At 40.7% G+C, this 17,980-nt stretch overlaps 1 protein-coding gene across 7 annotated transcripts in view; it reads left to right on the top strand.

Annotated features, from left to right (window-relative positions):
- Nucleotides 1-350: 350 nt before the first annotated feature.
- CSNK1A1 (casein kinase 1 alpha 1) overlaps nucleotides 351-17,980 on the top strand; it is a gene marked incomplete at its 3' end in the record, with an annotated part of 39,965 nt that continues 22,335 nt past the window's right edge. For 2 of the 7 annotated variants that reach the window (XR_013813604.1, XM_079772837.1), the window contains exons 1-3: nucleotides 351-1,007; nucleotides 1,603-1,709; nucleotides 15,624-15,750. Coding sequence is in view for 4 of the 7 variants with exons in the window: in XM_079772837.1 (XP_079628963.1) it covers nucleotides 885-1,007; nucleotides 1,603-1,709; nucleotides 15,624-15,750 (357 nt within the window). The remainder of the gene's footprint in view (nucleotides 1,008-1,602; nucleotides 1,710-15,623; nucleotides 15,751-17,980) is intronic. The other 5 variants (XR_013813606.1, XM_079772840.1, XR_013813605.1 and 2 more) reach the window with 4 other exon arrangements.

Below are 17,980 nucleotides of genomic sequence, written 5' to 3'. Positions count from 1 at the left end.
GGCGGAGGGAGTGGCGGAAAGATCAAAGGTTTAAAACCGCTTCAGAAAGCAAAGGTCAAGACCCAACTCCAAGACCTGAAGCTGACATCTTACAAGAAAAACGAAGGTGACTCCTCTCTAACTGCTCTGGAGGCCTGGCGCCGCAAGGCCTTTCAGGGACCGGGCGTTGCCGAGGTGACTAACAAACAGGTAGCAAGAGTGGAACAGCCGGCGACCGGAAGTGAAAATGAGCCGGGGGGGCGGGAATGAGGAGCTTGCCATCACGCGCCTGCGCAGTCAGCCGAGCTGTAGTACGCATGAGCAGTTGGGCGGTGACGGGGTGACGCTTGGAGCGTGAGCCGCGACTTTCACGGGTCCGGTTCCGCCCTCTTCTCACTGCCGACCCTCCGGGGCTAGTGCTGAGAAGTCTTTCCCAGAGTGCTCTGCGCCGTGAAGAAGCGGCTCCCGGGGACTGGGGGCATTTTGCGTTGGCTAGAGCCGGAGTAACAAGATGGCGGCGTCGGCGGAGTGACAGGGGTCCCTCCGGGCGGGAGCCGGCGGCAGTGGTGGCAGCGGTATATCACCGCCCTAACTCACCGCGCCCCTTTTCCAGCCCGCGACGTCGCCGCGGAAGCGAGGCAGTGGCGGCCGCCCGGACACCAGTGGCCCAGCCTGGGAGCCGCGAGAACCCCGCTTAAACTGCAACCTAGCAAAAAGAAACCGGACTGGGCGGCGGCGATCGGGTTCCCCTCGGCGGATTCGGGGCCCTGTGACGCCAGAAGCCGACGTGCTCGGTTCCCGGCCGCCTTCCTCCGCAGCCTTGCTCAGGGGACCAGCCCAGAGGCCCGCGTCCTCCTCTCCGAGGTGTCGGGGCTGGGCCCCAGCCTCCGCCTTCGTCTCCCACGATGGCGAGCAGCAGCGGCTCCAAGGCCGAGTTCATTGTCGGAGGGAAATACAAACTGGTACGGAAGATCGGGTCTGGCTCCTTCGGGGACATTTATCTGGCGATCAACATCACCAATGGCGAGGTAATCTCCTGGGGTGGGGTTCGCGACGACGCTGCGCCTGTCCTCACCCCGCGCCCCAACTGCTCGGGCCTTTCCGCCCCCACCCCACCCCCACCGCACGCACCGGGGGTCCGGAGGGAGCCCGCTTCCCTGGCTTAGGAACCTCTCCCAAGCTCTTGCCCTAAAAGGGAAAGACCACGATAGAAAGCTTGGGTGAACTGGGAAGTTTCCCAGGATTGTAATCTGTTTTACCGTCGTTTAAGGTGAAAACGGCAGAACCTTTTTTTCCAGCGATTATTTTTTTAATTCGACTGGGCTTCTTGTTCTAAATTAGGACGGCTTCCGATCGCCCGATTTCTTCATAACCTCTCACTACGTTTTCTGCATGAATCATTTCCCTGCACTTGAGAGGACGTGCGGATTTCGTCACTGCCCCCCTGAAAAGGCCTTTGAGGCCGGAGCCTCCTTTTATAATGACAAAGAGAGCTTTCTCTTCCCAGCCTCCCCCTTTCACCTTCTGGTCACGAGTTGGAGCTCTGCTCCTGTCTCCCTTCCTTTCCGAGTGACATTGAGTCCACAGGGATGTTGATGCCATTATCCCCTCTCCCCTCTGCAGGAAGTGGCAGTGAAGCTAGAGTCTCAGAAGGCCAGACACCCGCAGTTGCTGTACGAGAGCAAACTCTATAAAATTCTTCAGGGCGGGGTTGGCATCCCCCACATACGGTAAGAACCCCAAGCACTCGGGTCGGGAATGGGGCAGTGGCCGAGGCAGGTAACAGGACCAGCTGCATCCGGGCCCTGGCGTTTGAGTTATACCTGGGTCGCCTTTAAGCCAGTGGTTTCCTTTGAACCGTTCGTCACCACCATCACAGAATACATTTCAGTTTGTCAACTTAATGTCGATTTTCAGTGGATTGCACTCTGCTCCGTTTAGCTTGCGTCGCCCTTCCCGAGGCGCTGCGGTTAGGGAGCCTGCGGGTCAGCTCTGATGCCTGCGCGGCAGGGTCGGAGGCCGCTTCCCTCCGCCCGGCACCTCGGATGCGTTAGGTTTGTGCCGGGAGGTGGGTTTGAAGGTGCCGAGGGGACCGGCTCAGCCAGCGCGGGCTGCTATTGGAGCTGGCCTGGGAAATGGCTGCTCTTTTGTTGTGTTTTTGTTCCAACATGTCTTCCTCCTCCGCTTAGAAAATGGCGGAGCGACGTGACTCAACCGCATTTTCCTGCCCTTTTCTCTGCGTGGGTTCACAAGGGAAGGTGCCTGGATTCCCCCGTTAGCAGTCCTGAGTGGATTAAACCTTTGAAAAGCCAAGAAGAAAGCTGCGGGTGGTAGTGGGGTTCAAGAAAGGAGGTGGCATAATGACAGTCTGATCTCTGCAGCAGTTCGACGTGAAATTACTAAATGATACTATGCGAAGTCCTTCTCAAGGTGTTAATTACTCTTTCAAGAATGGCAGTGTTGGCTACATTTCAGTCCGGGTACTAAATTTCTATGGGTAATGGCAAAGGCAGTTTGAGCGCAGCGCTATGTTGAAATTTATACTCAGATCTCAGTTGTATTAAAAGAAAGCTTAATCACGAAACCACAGTTTGATAAGTAACTTTAACCTGTTGAGTTGTCAGTAACTCGTCAGTCACATCAGGGAAAATGTTTAAAGGGTTTTAGAATAGTTTGGCTTTTGAGATTCAAGAGTCCTTTCCTAGAATAGGTACTAAAAGATAGCTAAAAACCCAGCGATTCTCCAGCAATTACTCAAAAATAACAAAAAGATCCAGGGATAGTTGAGAATTAAGTGGAATTGGTATGCACTGTGGCTTCCATTTCCAATTTCTATTCCTCCAATCTTGAATTAAGAGCTAGATTACATACATTCATTCTGATGTGGAAACAACCAAATTAACACTATCCTGAAATAATTTCCAATGTTGATAGACATTTTAAACGGAGAAATTGAATAATGAAATGTTCTGTTGGTTGTTAAGTGATAAAGTAAATTATTTGGAAGAAAATGCCAGGTTTATCGTTTGAGATAAAGATTAATGTGAAATCTAAAATGATCCAGATTTGAGATTTTAAATTATTCCCATCCCTAAAAACAGAAAACACCCTGCTTTGTGGGAAAGTAAGTTTGTGACTGTGGAAGAATGAAATTTTTTATTTAAATACCTACGTGTTTTCCTTCTCAAAGAAAATGTCAATTGCATTAACCTAAAAATTTTAAACTCTTTTTCCCTTCGAATGTAATCTGTCTATCCCTGGCACCCATTGATTTGCTTTCATCACTAGTTTTTCCTAGAATTTCATGTAAATGCAATCATACTAGTATATGAGGTAACATTTGTGTCTGGCTTCTCTCACTTAGCATAATGCTTTTTAGATTTATCCATATTGGGATATTTTGTAAATTTCACAAATCAGGTTGAATTTAATATATCTGGAATCATTTTCAAAGGGCATTTTTAAAAAAAGGCATTAAGCACCTGGCATTTTCAGTGCTAAACCCAAATTAAATACATGCCCTTTTATCCAGTAGCTTTTATTTAATAATGACACTGGTACCTAACAAGAGTAATGGTTAATATACTGAATAAGCAATGAGTAAAGGAAATTAACTTGTGAACAAACTAATAGGCATCTATTATAAGATGTGTACAGAGAGTTGTGGTAGTTATAAACTGTGTGTGGGTAGAGCTAAAAGAGATTAACCTGGCTTTCAAGTTAAGGCTTTCTGGGGGAGGAGATGGGATTTCAGGATCTGGCTCTAGGAGAGCTTGGTGAACTGGTTGGGGCAGGCATCCAAGAATAGAGTGTGGCTTCTGGGAGTAGTCTCAGGCAGAAATGTAGTAATTGGATGAGGGTGGGGAAGGAGTAAATTTGTTTTAGGAATGGTAGAGTCAGTACATAGACACAAAAGTGGTTCATTGGTTTTAAGTATGGGAATTGTTTTCCCACTGAAGCAGTAAGGACTAAGAAAGACTTAGGTAAGTCTTTCTTTGGGTGGCAATTTTTCCCCACATTACCTACATATCTTATACACTCAATAAATATTTATTTGGTAAATAATGAATTAAACTGACTTTAGTTTAGCTAGATTGAATAAGGCAAACTATATGTTATCCTTTGTTTTAGATGTTTTGACACCCCCTGACCCCCATTTTCTTTAATATACTTCGATAGATCTGAAAAAAATAACTGCAAATTACCTGACCTACATAGCAGATCTGCCTAATCAGGTCCCCTTACCTAGTAAGGACCTTGTTAAAGTATCTATTGTTACCTAGAGACATAGCATCCAGTGTAAAGAGCAAGAGTGAGAGGATGACATTCAGTCTCTTGATATTTTTAAGAATCTGAAATCCTTGGACCTTGTGAATTGGCCTCTGGGAACTCAATTAAAATTACTGAGTTTCTGTTACAACACTCTCTTTCTTTGTGACACTCTGAATTAATGTGTTCTCCAAAGAAACAGTTATGGTATAACCAAGCTCTAGATCTGCCATGTGCAGACTGAGTAATCTGGGGTTAGTCAGTGCCTTAACCTCTTTGGGCCTATCATTTTCTCACATCTGTGAAATAAAAAGGATATTACCAACTTAGTAATTTACTAATTTTGTTAGAGTGGGAAAGGAGAGTACCGGACAGAAAGGTTTAAAGTTTCCTACTCTTCTGGAAAAAGTTTTGCAATGAGCTTTTGAGTAGGGATTTGTTTGAACAAGTTTCCCTTCTTAAAGTCACTGGCCTAGTTGATTTCAGAAATTTCAGCCCTGACATTTTAAGACTTGTTTTCAGATAGAAGCTAAACCATTTCATCACAGTTTGATGTCATGTTTAGATCTTACCTTTGAATGTTCTTTAGTAACTAGAGGCCTAGTGCACAAAATTCATGCACTCGAGGGGGGGGGGGTGTCCCTCAGCCTGGCCTGCACCCTTTTGCAGTCCGGAGCCCTCGGGGGATGCCCTCATGGGGAGCGGACCTAAGCCGGCAGTCATCATCCTTATCACTGCCTCGGAGGCAGGAGAGGCTCCCACCACCGCCTCTGCGCTCGCCAGCTGTGAGCCTGGCTAAGGGCTTTTTGCTGAGTGGCGCTCCCCCTGTGGGAGTGCACTGACCACCAGGTGGCAGCTCCTTCGTTGAGCGTCTGCCCCGATGGTCAGTGCGTGTCATAGCGACCAGTCATTCTGCTGTTTAGTCGATTTGCATATTAGCCTTTTATTATATAGGATGAGACACCACTAAAGATTCTTAAAAATGACATCTCTGTGAGGGAAACCAAGGTTATCGTTTAGAAGGAAGTAAATTAGTGGAATCTACTTTTATAAGGAAATCATGAATAAAGAAGTTGGGAGGGGCATAGGAGAACTGTTACCTTGTATTTTTAACTTTAACTTTTTTTCCCCCTCTGAATGTCAAGTATTCTCTAGAAGATATTTTTAAAGTACTAATTAATCCTTCCTCTTCAGTTTTAAAAGCAGCTTAAATTTTAATCTTAGCTTTTTGGCCCTGAGGATATGTCCTGTAAATAAATTCTAATGCTGTTATCAGAGAACAAAGGTGACATCTGTACTGGGTATGTCTTTATTAGAAAGATCACTGAATGCACGAGAAATGTGATTTGAACTCATAGGGTAACTAAATCCACGGTATACTAAAGAGGCTTTATTGGCTTATAATGGATTCCTAGTTATGGAATGATGTAATGATGCTTAGGTAGCATTTTTGACTGGAAGAGACCTGAGAGATACAGCCTAACACCTCATAATACAAATTAGACTGTTGACTTTCAGAGGGGTACTAGAGTCTCCTAACTCTGAATTTTCCTGTGAACCACTTTCACCTTTATGCCAACGTCAAGTCATGCCAGTTCTCATGCCCCACACCTTTTCATTTGATCCTGCAGAGCCATACTTTGCCTCCTTCACTTTATGGCATTGGCCTCACACAGAGAAACTGAAAAGCTCTTCTATAAACGTATTGCTTGTATTATTGTTTAACTAGATGCTTATAATTCTTGTTCTCCCTTTTCAATCTGTGGATTGCAGGATGAAAACTTTTTTTTGTATTTTAAATTGGAGTAAATATTTGTGAACCCATGTGTAGTATAGTACATGGATTTTACTACCTTGGTTTATTTTTAGAGTTAGATCAGTTTGTTTCAAAATATATTTAAGCTGTACCTAAAAGTAGCATTTAGTAACGTTTTCTCATCTGTCAATGTTTATAGTAAGAATGTTAATGTCAAGAACGCTATAAAAACAAAACGAGAATTTGAAGCACATATTACAATTTGACTATTTTACGCTTATTCTGTTTATATTAAAATTAGTCCTTGAGTTTAACAGAAGTTTTTCTGAGGTTAAATGAGTACCTTAATAGCTTTCATAGTACAAACTAGAGGCCCGGTGCACGAAATTTGTGCACGGGGGTGTGTGTCCTTCAGCCCAGCCTGCACCCTCTCCAATCTGGGACCCCTTGAGGGATGTCGGACTGCCCATTTAGGCCCGATTCTACCTGGTAGGATCGGGCCTAAACAGGCATTCGGACATCCCTCTCATAATCCAGGACTGCTGGTTCCCAACTGCTCACCTGCCTGCCTTCCTGATTGCCCCTAACCGCTTCTGCCTGCCAACCTGATCACCCCCTAACCACTCCTCTGCCAGCCTGATTGATGCCTAACTGCTCCCCTGCCAGCCTGTTTGCCCCTAACTACCCTCCCCTGCAGGCCTGGTCACCCCTAACTGCCCTCCCCTGCAGGCCTAGTCCCCCCCCCCCAACTGCCCTCCCCTGCAGGCATGGGTCCCCCCCAACTGCCCTTCCCTGCAGGCCCGGTTGCCCCCAACTTCCCTCCTCTGCTGGCCTGGTCACCCCTAACTGCCCTCCCCTGCAGGCTTGATCGCCTCCAACTGCTCTCCCTTGCAGGCCTGGTCCCTCCCAACTGCCCTCCCCTGCTGGCCTGATCACCCACAACTGCCCTCCCTTGCAGGCCTGGTACCTCCCAACTGCCCTCCCCTGCTGGCCATCTTGTGATGGCCATCTTGTGTCCACATGGGGGCAGTCATCTTTGACCACACGGGGCAGTCATATTGTGTGTTGTAGTGATGGTCAATTTGCATATTATTCTTTTATTAGATAGGATGATTACCTAGTTTAAATGATGCTTTTTGTTATTTTGTTTCCAGTACCATCTCAGGTGGTTCTTGAAAATTTTGAATGACCAATAATCATACAACATGAACGAATGCATGTCTTAATGGGATTTTTTAAAAATGAGGTGTAATTTACAGAGTGAATGTTCAGATTCTAATGTGCCACTGAGTCAGTTTTAACAAATACATGCACTGGTGTAGTTCCTACTCAGAGAAAGAATATTTGATTAAAAAAAAATACTGCTAATCTTTGATAAAGCTACTCTGTGACAATATAGGTTCCTTTTTTTTTTTTTATAAGTTGGTCTTTTGGATTACAGTTACATATTATTTTTCTGAACTTTATGTTATTTGTCTACACAGGGCTGCAGGTTAGTAATATTTATTAACATGAAATATACTGTTAGTCTTACCTAATAAGATAATCAGTTGGGATGATGAATGCTTAGTAGCAGTTGAGCTCTTTGCCTTACTCTTTTGAAGAACTAGAATACTGCTTTTTTTCTTTTCTGTAAGGTATCAGTGGAATGCGCTGTTTTAATGGGGACTTTGGAAGTGCTGTTCAAAAAGGTTTAGCATATTCCAATCCTCAATATAAAGGGAAAATGGGAAAAGTTACAGTGAGAGTTAGGATTCTGTCTGTGATGTCATATAGATTTGAACCTGAAATGAAGACTGTAATTTGTAATGTCAGCTTTCATTTATAAAAGGGATTTTGTAAGACCAACTTGGTCTTAGAGGTTTTTTTAAATGTGTTATATAAATTGATTGGATGATAAGGATAAAAGATACCTCTTTCATTCTCTGATGTAGTAATGATGTGTTCTAACTTTAATGTATGGTTGACACATTGATAAATACTATTGAAATAAGTGGGTAGTTGGTTCACTTCATTGTGGCTAAACATTCCTTTTTATGTCTTCATGCAAGAAAAAAAAAATACTTGCCCATTATTCAAGTATTGTCCTGGTCTTATTTAATCATTACAACAATACCCTAAGTTGGGGTTTCATGTAAATTGTGAGTCTAAGTGGTTCATTTGCTTAAAGTCACATAGCTAATATGTTATTTGAATAGATTTTACTGCCTTTCAATTACACCAGTGGTTCCCCAACTGTGCTGCATATTGGAGAACTTTAAAAAATATTGACACCTGGCTTCTAGCTAACCTGAACTAATTTTGATTTAATTGGTGTGGGGTATGACTTAGTCATCATAAGTTATAAAAGGTCTGGTGTGCAGCAAAGTTTAGTAACCACTGTACTGTACCATATTTCACAGATTAATAATAGTGCTTCCCTGTTCACACCCACCGACCCCCATTTTTTCTTAGAACTACAAATGGATAAGGATTCTTACTTGCTGCCTCCCATGAATTAGATTAATTCAGGAAACCCTATACCAGGAAACGTAGTACTGGAAAGTACACTGTAATCTCATACTATCAAATGCTTTGATTTCTGAAAACCAGTATGTGAATCATTTTCCTGTTCACTTAATGCATTCCTACAGGAAAGCATTCTAGAAATTTCTTGAGGGAAAGAATTGTGTCTCGTTGATGAAAGTATCTTTTATGATTCTTAACATAGTGCTGGGTAAAGAGAAGGCATGATTCATTTTATCTATGTGCATTTACTTTTTTAATGGAGCCCTGTAGAAAGTTATGGCTCACACATAGAATTTTAGGAGTACCATGCATCATTAACTCCAGTTCCTACTGGGAATATTCATCATCTCTGTATTATTTACTACTAGAGGCCCGGTGCACAATCGGGGTGGGGAGGGATTGCGGGACGGTTCCAGGATGTGTCCGCCCGTCTTGCCCAGTCCCGATTGGGGCTGGCCGGCCAGGGAGGGACCGCGGGAGGGCTCTGATCCGTCTGGCCCAGTCCCGATCAGCCGAACACCAGCAGCAAGGTAACCTACTGGTCTGAGCATCTGTCCCCTGGTGGTCAGTGTGCATCATAGCGACTGGTCAAACGACGGTCGGACACTTATCAGGCTTTTATTATATTGGATTTCTTAAACATTCAGCTGAACTCACTAACTGGCAGCCAGTTTACAAAATGTAAACTAGAATATTTAGGTTTGAATTCCAGTCATTAAATGCCAGTGTCCGTTAATTTCACAGTAAAGGCTTGCTGTTGACATTCATCAGTTTAGGTGTCTATTAGCATCTCAGTGGTATTGGCATTTTGGAATTTATTTTAGTTCTAGTCCAGCAACATCAGGAAGTTAATTTCCCTATACTGCCAGATAATGGAGGGGGTCAAAAAATAGCTTTTCTCCCACCTTCTAAGTTCTAGCTGAGCTTATCATCAAGGTAACATGAGAGATTAACAGGAGAAAATATCCAAAATTTATTGTGGATGTATGTGCAGGGGTGCCATAAAAATATGAGACCCAAAGGAGCATTAGGCTGTTGAGGTTTTTACCAGTATATGCCCTTTTGGACAAAGGAGAAAGAAATGGGGGCAGAGGTCTGAGATTTTAAAGCCCACAATTTGCAGGTAGATGAGAAAGAGCAAAGATGGTAAACAAATTCTTGTTGGCCACCCAGAAACAATGGTACACAGAATAAAGTTCAAACAGGCATTGCTAGGTTTCTCCCACTCTGCCACATTGCATATTATGATACTAAGAATGTTTCCTTCCTTTAAGCAGGAGTTTCTATCTGCATTTCTTTAGGCAGGTAAGGGGGAGAGTGAAAGGTTAATTCGGAATCTTGTTTTTTAATAACCAGCTTAAATCAGTATCCCCAAAGGCATATTTTGGGGTGGCAAAACTTTGATTCTCCTCACAGACTATTCTGTCCTATAGGTGGCTTTTATGAAAAGACATGTTGAGTTTAAAGCGACAGGGTAACCCAAGTTTAGCTCATTTATATAGTGAAGTTAGTAGCAGAAAATACAGAACTAAACTTAGGTCAGGGAATTAGGACTGGGTTTAGATTCCAGCAAAATCAGGATAGAAGAGATAGCAGAGAAAATAAATTGAGAACGACTGGTGGAATTCAAAGTTTATCAAGGGGAGAGTTGGGATAATGGGCTATTGAAGTCACAAGAAATCAGTTTTTAGGAAGCGGTAATAATATACATCCAAGAAACAGACAGGAAATGAGATTTTTAAAAGGTTTGGGGTTTTGCTATGGAATGAAGCCCAGTATATAATGATGTTTAGTAAATATATATTTACTAAATATATTTAGTTGACTCAGTGGTATGGTCTGAGAGCAGTTTGGATGATGATGTCTTGTCAAGAGTAAACTTAAGAGACAGGGTCTTGAAAATGTAGATGCTGTGAACATGGGTATATTATGGCACTGATTCAGTGCTTATACTTTTTAATTGTTTACTGAGGACTGACATGAATAACCTAAAGATGGGAAGATAAATGGCATAGGGGAAAAAAGACATTTGCCTATAAAAACTTTCACCTTTAAAGTTGTGTAATTATTTGGCTTATTTGAATCAAAGGTGAATAGGTGCTTGCTGTTGACTTTAAACTTTCAGTGCAGAGTATTCTGTACTCCTTTTGTTTTCCTTATCTGTCCAATCAAGCACTTAGCGTTTTACAGCCTCTTACTTGGCTTTTCATTCTTTAATTCAGCAAATGTTACTGAGCTTCCTGTATATAAGGCATTGTGCTGGATGCTGGGAATATAGAGTTGTGAACAAGACAGATACAGTTTCTGCCTCTACTGTATTAGGATTTTCTTTTTTTGTGTGTTAGGATTTTCTAGAGAAACAAAACCAATGGATTACATATAGGTATACTGAAAGGGATTAGGAGGGATTGGCTCACACAGTTATGGAGATAAATCCTGTGATGTGTTGGTCTGCAAGCTGGAGACCTAGGAAAACCAGTTTAATTCTAGTCTAAGCCTAAAAGCCTGAAAACCAGGAGTGTGGGTATCCTGAAGAGAGTGAATTCTCCCTCCCTCCACCTTTTTTGTTCTATTCAGGCCCTTTACTTTGGGGAAGATGATCATCTTTATTTAGTCTGTCATTCAAATGTCATTCTTGACTCATGTGCTAGTTGTCATTGACACCCCAAAATAATGGTTTACTTAGCTTCCCTTAGCTCAGTCAGGTAGACACATAAAATTAACCATTACACATATCAAGTTGATACTCTAAAGCGGAGGACCTACATTAAACAAATACATTTTATTTCTGTTGTTGTCCTAGTCATAGGAATGGAACATAATTGGGTGTTTTAATCTGAACTGCATACTTAAGATAATTACACTGATTTGTTGCTCTGGGAAGTCCTTAGGTCTCATAGCAACACTTAAATTTGTTTGTTTGTTTGTTTTTAATTATTTTAATCATTTTCTAAGATATTTCCATTTTTATAGAGAATCCTCAAAAAAAAACCTTGCCTCAAATCTCCAACTGTAATATAACACTTCTAGTTGGTCCCCATGCCACTGTCATTCCTTCCCTTACTTTCTATTTTCATATTGCATTCTGATGCCAAGGCTAACCCTAAAATATTGATTTAATTATATTATGTTCCAGCCACACTCTTGATAATCCCCCTAGTTATTTATAAAATTTAAAAGCTCTTTAGCCTGGCTCAGTGGTCGGCAAACCGCAGCTCGGGAGCCACATGCGGCTCTTTGGCCCCTTGAGTGTTTTAATGCCACTTCTTCAAAATAGACTCACCCAGGCCGAAAACCGACTTCTGCGCATGGGCCACAAAGTTTCATTCGCACTGTACGTGCGCACCCGCACGTGGTATTTTGTGGAAGAGCAACTCTCAAGGGGCCAAAGAGCCACGTGTGGCTCGCGGCGGGGGGGGGGGGGGGGGGGGTTGGGGGGGGGGTTGCCGACCACTGGCCTTGTTAATATAGCCCGAAGCTATCAGCCACCTTGACTCTCCTTCTATAGGTCTGTTCTTGCCCCTATCTAGCATGCCCTTTTCTACCTTTCCTTTCAGAATATTGTCCCTTCTTCAGGATCTGACTGTAACAGATCATTTTCATGAGGCTTCTTTGAACAAATTTTGTTCCCGTGATGTTTTGGGTCTTCTGCATTTTATGTTAACATTTTTTGTCGGCCCCAGTGACTTGTGAATGTATCATCTTACATTTGTGCTTTTATGTGTGTCTTAATATTTTAATTTAGTCTAGATATGGATTTAGGGGAAAGGAGATGATAACAAAGAGGTGGACCTTGTCTTCTCTTAGCACAGTGGTCGGCAAACTGGCTCGCGAGCCACATGCGGCTCTTTGGCCCCTTGAGTGTGGCTCCTCCACAAAATACCACAGCCTGGGCGAGTCTATTTTGAAGAAGTGGCGTTAGAAGAAGTTTAAGTTTTAAAAATTTGGCTCTCAAAAGAAATTTCAATCGTTGTACTGTTGATATTTAGCTCTGTTGACTGATGAGTTTGCCGACCACTGTCTTAGCATATTCTTCAGACCTTAAGGTATCTTTTTTTTTTTTTAAGATGCAATAGAAGCTCCCAGAATAGAAATGGGAAATATAGAGGTGAAGGTAGAAAGTGAATAAATAGGATTCAGATAAACAGAAGACTGTTCCTAGCTTCTAATCTGTGTGTAATAATGTCTGGATGAGTTAGACAGGTGGAAAGCACAGATGGGGAGGGTATGAGGTGTTAGCTTTAGAGAAATAAGCTATATTATAAATTCCTTGAGACCAAAAGGAAGTATAACCGACATACACACAGCAGGAAGATCTAATTATTTTAGAAATGCATGGTTATTCCATGGGGGGAAAATGCCTTTGAAACATTTACTTTTAAACTATTTTTTATGGCTGATTTATCTTCACATTGAGAATAGTGGATATGTCTTATACACTAAGCAAGTAAGGAGAAAAATACCCAATAAAAACTTTATTTATTTTTTAAAATATATTTTTATTTAGTTTAGAGAGGGAAGGGGGGAGAGATAGAAACATCAGTAATGAGAGAGAATCATTGATCAGCTGCCTCCTACACACTGCCCACTGGAGATCAAGCCTTCAACCCTGGTATATGCTCTGACCGGGAATCAAACCATTACCTCCTGGTTCATAGGTGGATGCTCAACCCCTAAGCCACACCGGCTGGGCAAAAAAACCTGATTTTTTTTTTTTAAGCTCATTTAATTCTCGTTTCTAATAACTATAAGAGTATTTTGTTAAGGCTTATTTTAAAGCACTTCTCAAAATGTGTTTGTGAAATTATGTGTAATTAATTGCATGAATATACGAAGTATGAATTTGTGTCTTTTACATTTCAGGTTTGGATTTGGGCTTGGATGGTTGTTTATTGCAGCTTTGTCAGCAAGCCATTGGTGCAAATCTGCTGATGTACAGAGGAGATGGGGTCTTATGAGAGTTATTTTATGTTTTCCCTTTTGCCTTTGACTTTTTGTGCTTTTCCCTAATGCCTTCACTCTTTCTGGATTTGGTGTTGTTGTATAGAATAAGTTCTCTTTTTTTATAACCTGAATAAATTAGGTTTATATTAAAATTTTGCTACAGTTTTTATTATTGGGCATTTATAGTGGCCAGAACTGATTTTGGAAGTTTCTGACAGCTCTCTAGCACAAATTTGCCTCTGCGATTAAGTAATGGAAGAGGAAAAAAGGGTGGGAAAAAAGGGAAGGAAAACATAACCTATTCACTTGGTTCATCATTTACCTTTTAATATTATTATTATTTGTTATGTTTTATTCACTTCTTCCTATTTCACCACTGCAAGCTTTCCCTTCAAGTAAATATTTGAAGGAATGTGAAGTGTTGAATTCCCATATGGAAAATAGGGAAGGAAGAGGGAAAATTATAGAACATTCTTGTACAGCAGGTTCTCAAATAATGTTTTGTTCAATGTCATTTTGTTAAAACATTGATGACATACCGTAGGACCTTAATCTTGTTTATATCAAGAGTTAAAATATCATATTTAAAAATATATATATATCATATTTTGTTTTGCTTAATTTTTGCATAAAGTCACAGAATCTGTTGGCAATGTTAAGTGAATACTTACTGTGAGTAACAGTTTTGCGTACAATAAGGGCAGACCAACTCTGCCATAGCCACATCTGTTGCTTTTCTTAGGCTTAGTAGGCAAGATTTCTAGAAGTTTAAACAGAAACTCTTTCCCCACCAACATACCTATTTCTGCAAAGAGGGTGTGAAATGAATTCCTTCTGTGTTTAATGGCAGTTATTCATGCATCAAGTTTTCAAGAACAGTTGAAGCTAAAGTGTAGAAAGAAATATGAACTTTTGTTTTTTAGTTTTTACTTTTTTTATTGATGAGAGAGAGAGAAACATCAATTGGTTGCCTCCAGCACACGTCCCAACTAGGGACTGAACCCACAATCTAGGTATGTGCCCTGACCAGGAATCAAACCTGGTCAAGGGATGATGCTCCAAACAACTGGGCCTGAGCCACACAGGTTAGGGCAGTAATGTTTATAGTCATACTAGTGGCCCAGTGCACAAAATTTGTGCATGGGGAGGGGGGCTGGGGGAGGGTCCCTCAGCCCGGCCTTCACCCTCTCCAATCTGGGACATCCCTCTCACAATCCGGGACCACTGGCTCCTAACCGCTCACCTGCCTGATTGCCCCTAACCGTTTCTGCCTGCCGGCCTGATTGACACCTAACTGCTCCCCTGCTGGCCTGGTTGCCCACAACTGCCCTCCCCTGCTGGCCCAATCGCCCACAACTGCCCTCCACTGCCGCGACAGGCCTCCTCCACACCGTGGGACCCCCAGGCCTCACTGCGCGGAGCGGCTGCCTCCCCGCCTCTGCTGTGCGTGCAGGCATCTTGTGACGACGTTGTGCGCGAGGCCATCTAGGCTTTTATTAGTATAGATAGAAACTTGAAATCATTTATTGCAGTGATTCCAAGCCCTTGAAGTCTCTGAAATTAGCAGAGTTATTGGGGACAAATTTTTTCACAATACAGCATGGGATAAGGAAAACATGATTCCCATGGAAAACAAGTTTCATCTTTGTGGTAATACTGATTGTTACCTGTAATCTGAAACTAAACAAAAAATGTGACCCCTTTAAAGAAAAAGGATAAGTAATTATTGATTAAATACTTGGTGGGGAATGGGATAAGAGATATAATATTAGGGATCTTTGCTTTCTGAAATGTTTTGAAATGACTGATATGCATAGTCTTCATTTCTTCAATTAGAAAGTAAGACCAGGTGAGATTAAAGAACTTGCCCAAGGTCACAGGAATCAGTGGCAGATGTGTATAAACTTCAGCTGCCCTCATAAGAGGGGTGTTAAGGCTGCCAGGCAAGACTTGTCTTAATAGGTCAATGGGGTCACTTGACAGAAGAAAAGTCTCCTTACCCTTACTTTGTGTTCAACAATGTACTTACTCAGTGCGTTCATCATCTGAACCAGAGGGGGAAAACTTATTCTTAAGGTTTAAGAATTTTAAAAAATTTGGTGATATTAAGTGATAATCAGCTTTTCATAATGCCTTTGCTTTTCCTTTTCCCTTTTTGTTTTGTTAGGTGGTATGGTCAGGAAAAAGACTACAATGTGCTAGTCATGGATCTTCTTGGACCCAGCCTTGAAGACCTCTTCAATTTCTGTTCAAGAAGGTTCACAATGAAAACTGTACTTATGTTAGCTGACCAGGTATGTGAAGTTTTGATGAGAATACGACTGTTCACCATTGTTTAACCTTAGGATCAGCAAATAAGATAAAATAGTAGGATGTACTCATTCAAGTGTACTACTCTGATATGACTTGTAGATGTTTTCCGATCAGCACAGGACAAAAAATAGATTATGCTGGTTTACTACTCCCTCTAGATTACTAGTTTTCATGGTGCTCCATCAGATGAAGTGCATTTGTTTTAGTGTTGAATGTAGCAAGTTTCCTTATAAGATTTTGTTTGAAGAAAGGGTTCAGATTGTAGTATATAAATATAGATAAATGTACATATTGACATTTTGGTTAAATTAAACAGATTGAATGCCATGTATTAGGTCTGGAACCCTATGAAAGCTTTATTTTAATAAATAAGGCACTAAAATCAATAACTTTTTTTTTTTTTTTTTTTGCCAGATAGATGTTTTTCCAAGTGATGGAAACTCAGTCATTGGTAGAATTTAAGCAAAGTTGGAATTTTTTGAGGTGTCATGAATTCGATCCATGCATTGGGTAGTGTTAGATTAAATTGTTTTAAAGCCAGAGCTTAGGTTTTTCTTTTTTTAATCTTAGAGAATAAGAAAGAAAATTTGTGTTAAAGAATTTTAAGATGTGGGAATGGAGTCAGAAACAGATAATATGTATAATTTTAAATTTTGGTCAAGATACCTTTAAGGGCAGGAAACTGTTGGAATTGGGTCATATTAACTTAATGTGTAAAATTGCTGTGGAAGAGAAAAACATTTTAAAAATTTAGATCAGATATCATAAGAAAGTAAAATGAGATGATAAACAGAACTAGCATTTGAGGTAGATTTTTAGGAAAAAATACATTCAAAGGATTAGAAAGTAGTGCTCACTTTTTTTGTAATCAGTGCCTGATATTCCCCAAGTTTAACATATTTTTAAAGTATTGTGTTCTATTTGTGGCATATTATGGGCTCAAACATTAATACCTTTTAATATGCTTGAACTAACATGTAAGTGAATCCTAATAAAAGTTTTATATTCTGTAGCCTCAGTAACACATAGGCATTAATAAGGAAACATTTTAGGGCCTGCTACTGTAATTAGCACTGGGGGGAGGGGGAGGTATGAAGAAACATAACTAGTTCCTTCAAGGAGCTTAGAGTTTACTAATATTAGAAAAAAATGGAAAAATACAATGTTCTAGGTTCTGTGATAAAAGTATATTCTGGGTACACTGGTTGCGAAGGATAAAGAATAATTCAGGATGCAGGAAAGCATTTGTTTTAGCAGGTAACAGCTAAGTCTTGATGATAGGCAACACTCGAATTAGTCTAAAGTTTGTACCATTGTCTTTTCCCCAGTGTTTTCCCAGTGAGTTAATAGTCACAGTTTAATGAAGGGTATTATTTAGCTAGGACGAATGTGTACAGTAAGTGAGCCAAATGGTTTGTTTATTTCCTTAATGAACAAGGTGGTACTTGGACATTGCATATATCTACTTCCTTGAGGGTATAAACAGTGTAAGCCAGAGATTACAGATTTGGCTTCAAAAGATATTTGTCAAGGTAAACAATTTTAGAATCTTTATATTCATAGTAATAAAAACTCAGGAAAATGAGGGCAAGTAAAAAAAATATATAATCTTGACACGTACTACTGAGAAGAGCAAGAACATGGGAAGAAAGGTAATGTTGGCAGTCTGGCTATGGCAAACATTGTCAAATAAAACTATTTCTAAGTATCTCTTACAGAATAGGTAGACATATTTGATCATTTGAAGTTAAAACTATTTTAGAAGAGATATCATAAATAGTTAAAAGACAGGTTTTTAAAAATGTAAATCTATTCACATAATAAATTACAGATAAAAGATTATTGTATACAAAGAATTTTTGAAAAATTGACAAGAAAAGAACAAGTGAAAAGAATAATGGACAAAAAATATATATTGATAGTTTATAGAATAGTAAATTGAAATGATCGGTACAAATGAACAGATTTCCAAACTAAGTGTTAGGGAATAATTGTCAAAGTTGCAAAATTTAGAAAGAACTAAAAATCACTTTACTAGTGGGGAAAAAAAATACTCTCATATACTCCTAGTTAAAAAATGAATTGTTAATAACCTATTTTAAAAGGTACCTATCAAAATGAAAAATACCCTTTAACCCAGCAACTCTCTGAAATTGTGTGGGACTTATAGCCCATAGAAATAAAAGCACTAGTAGGTAGGATATTTAAGTT

This window comes from Cnephaeus nilssonii (assembly GCF_951640355.1).
Source record: "Cnephaeus nilssonii genome assembly, chromosome: 5".
In the NCBI taxonomy this organism is placed as follows: Eukaryota; Metazoa; Chordata; class Mammalia; order Chiroptera; family Vespertilionidae; genus Cnephaeus; species Cnephaeus nilssonii.
This window is presented reverse-complemented; position numbering and strand designations above follow the sequence as displayed.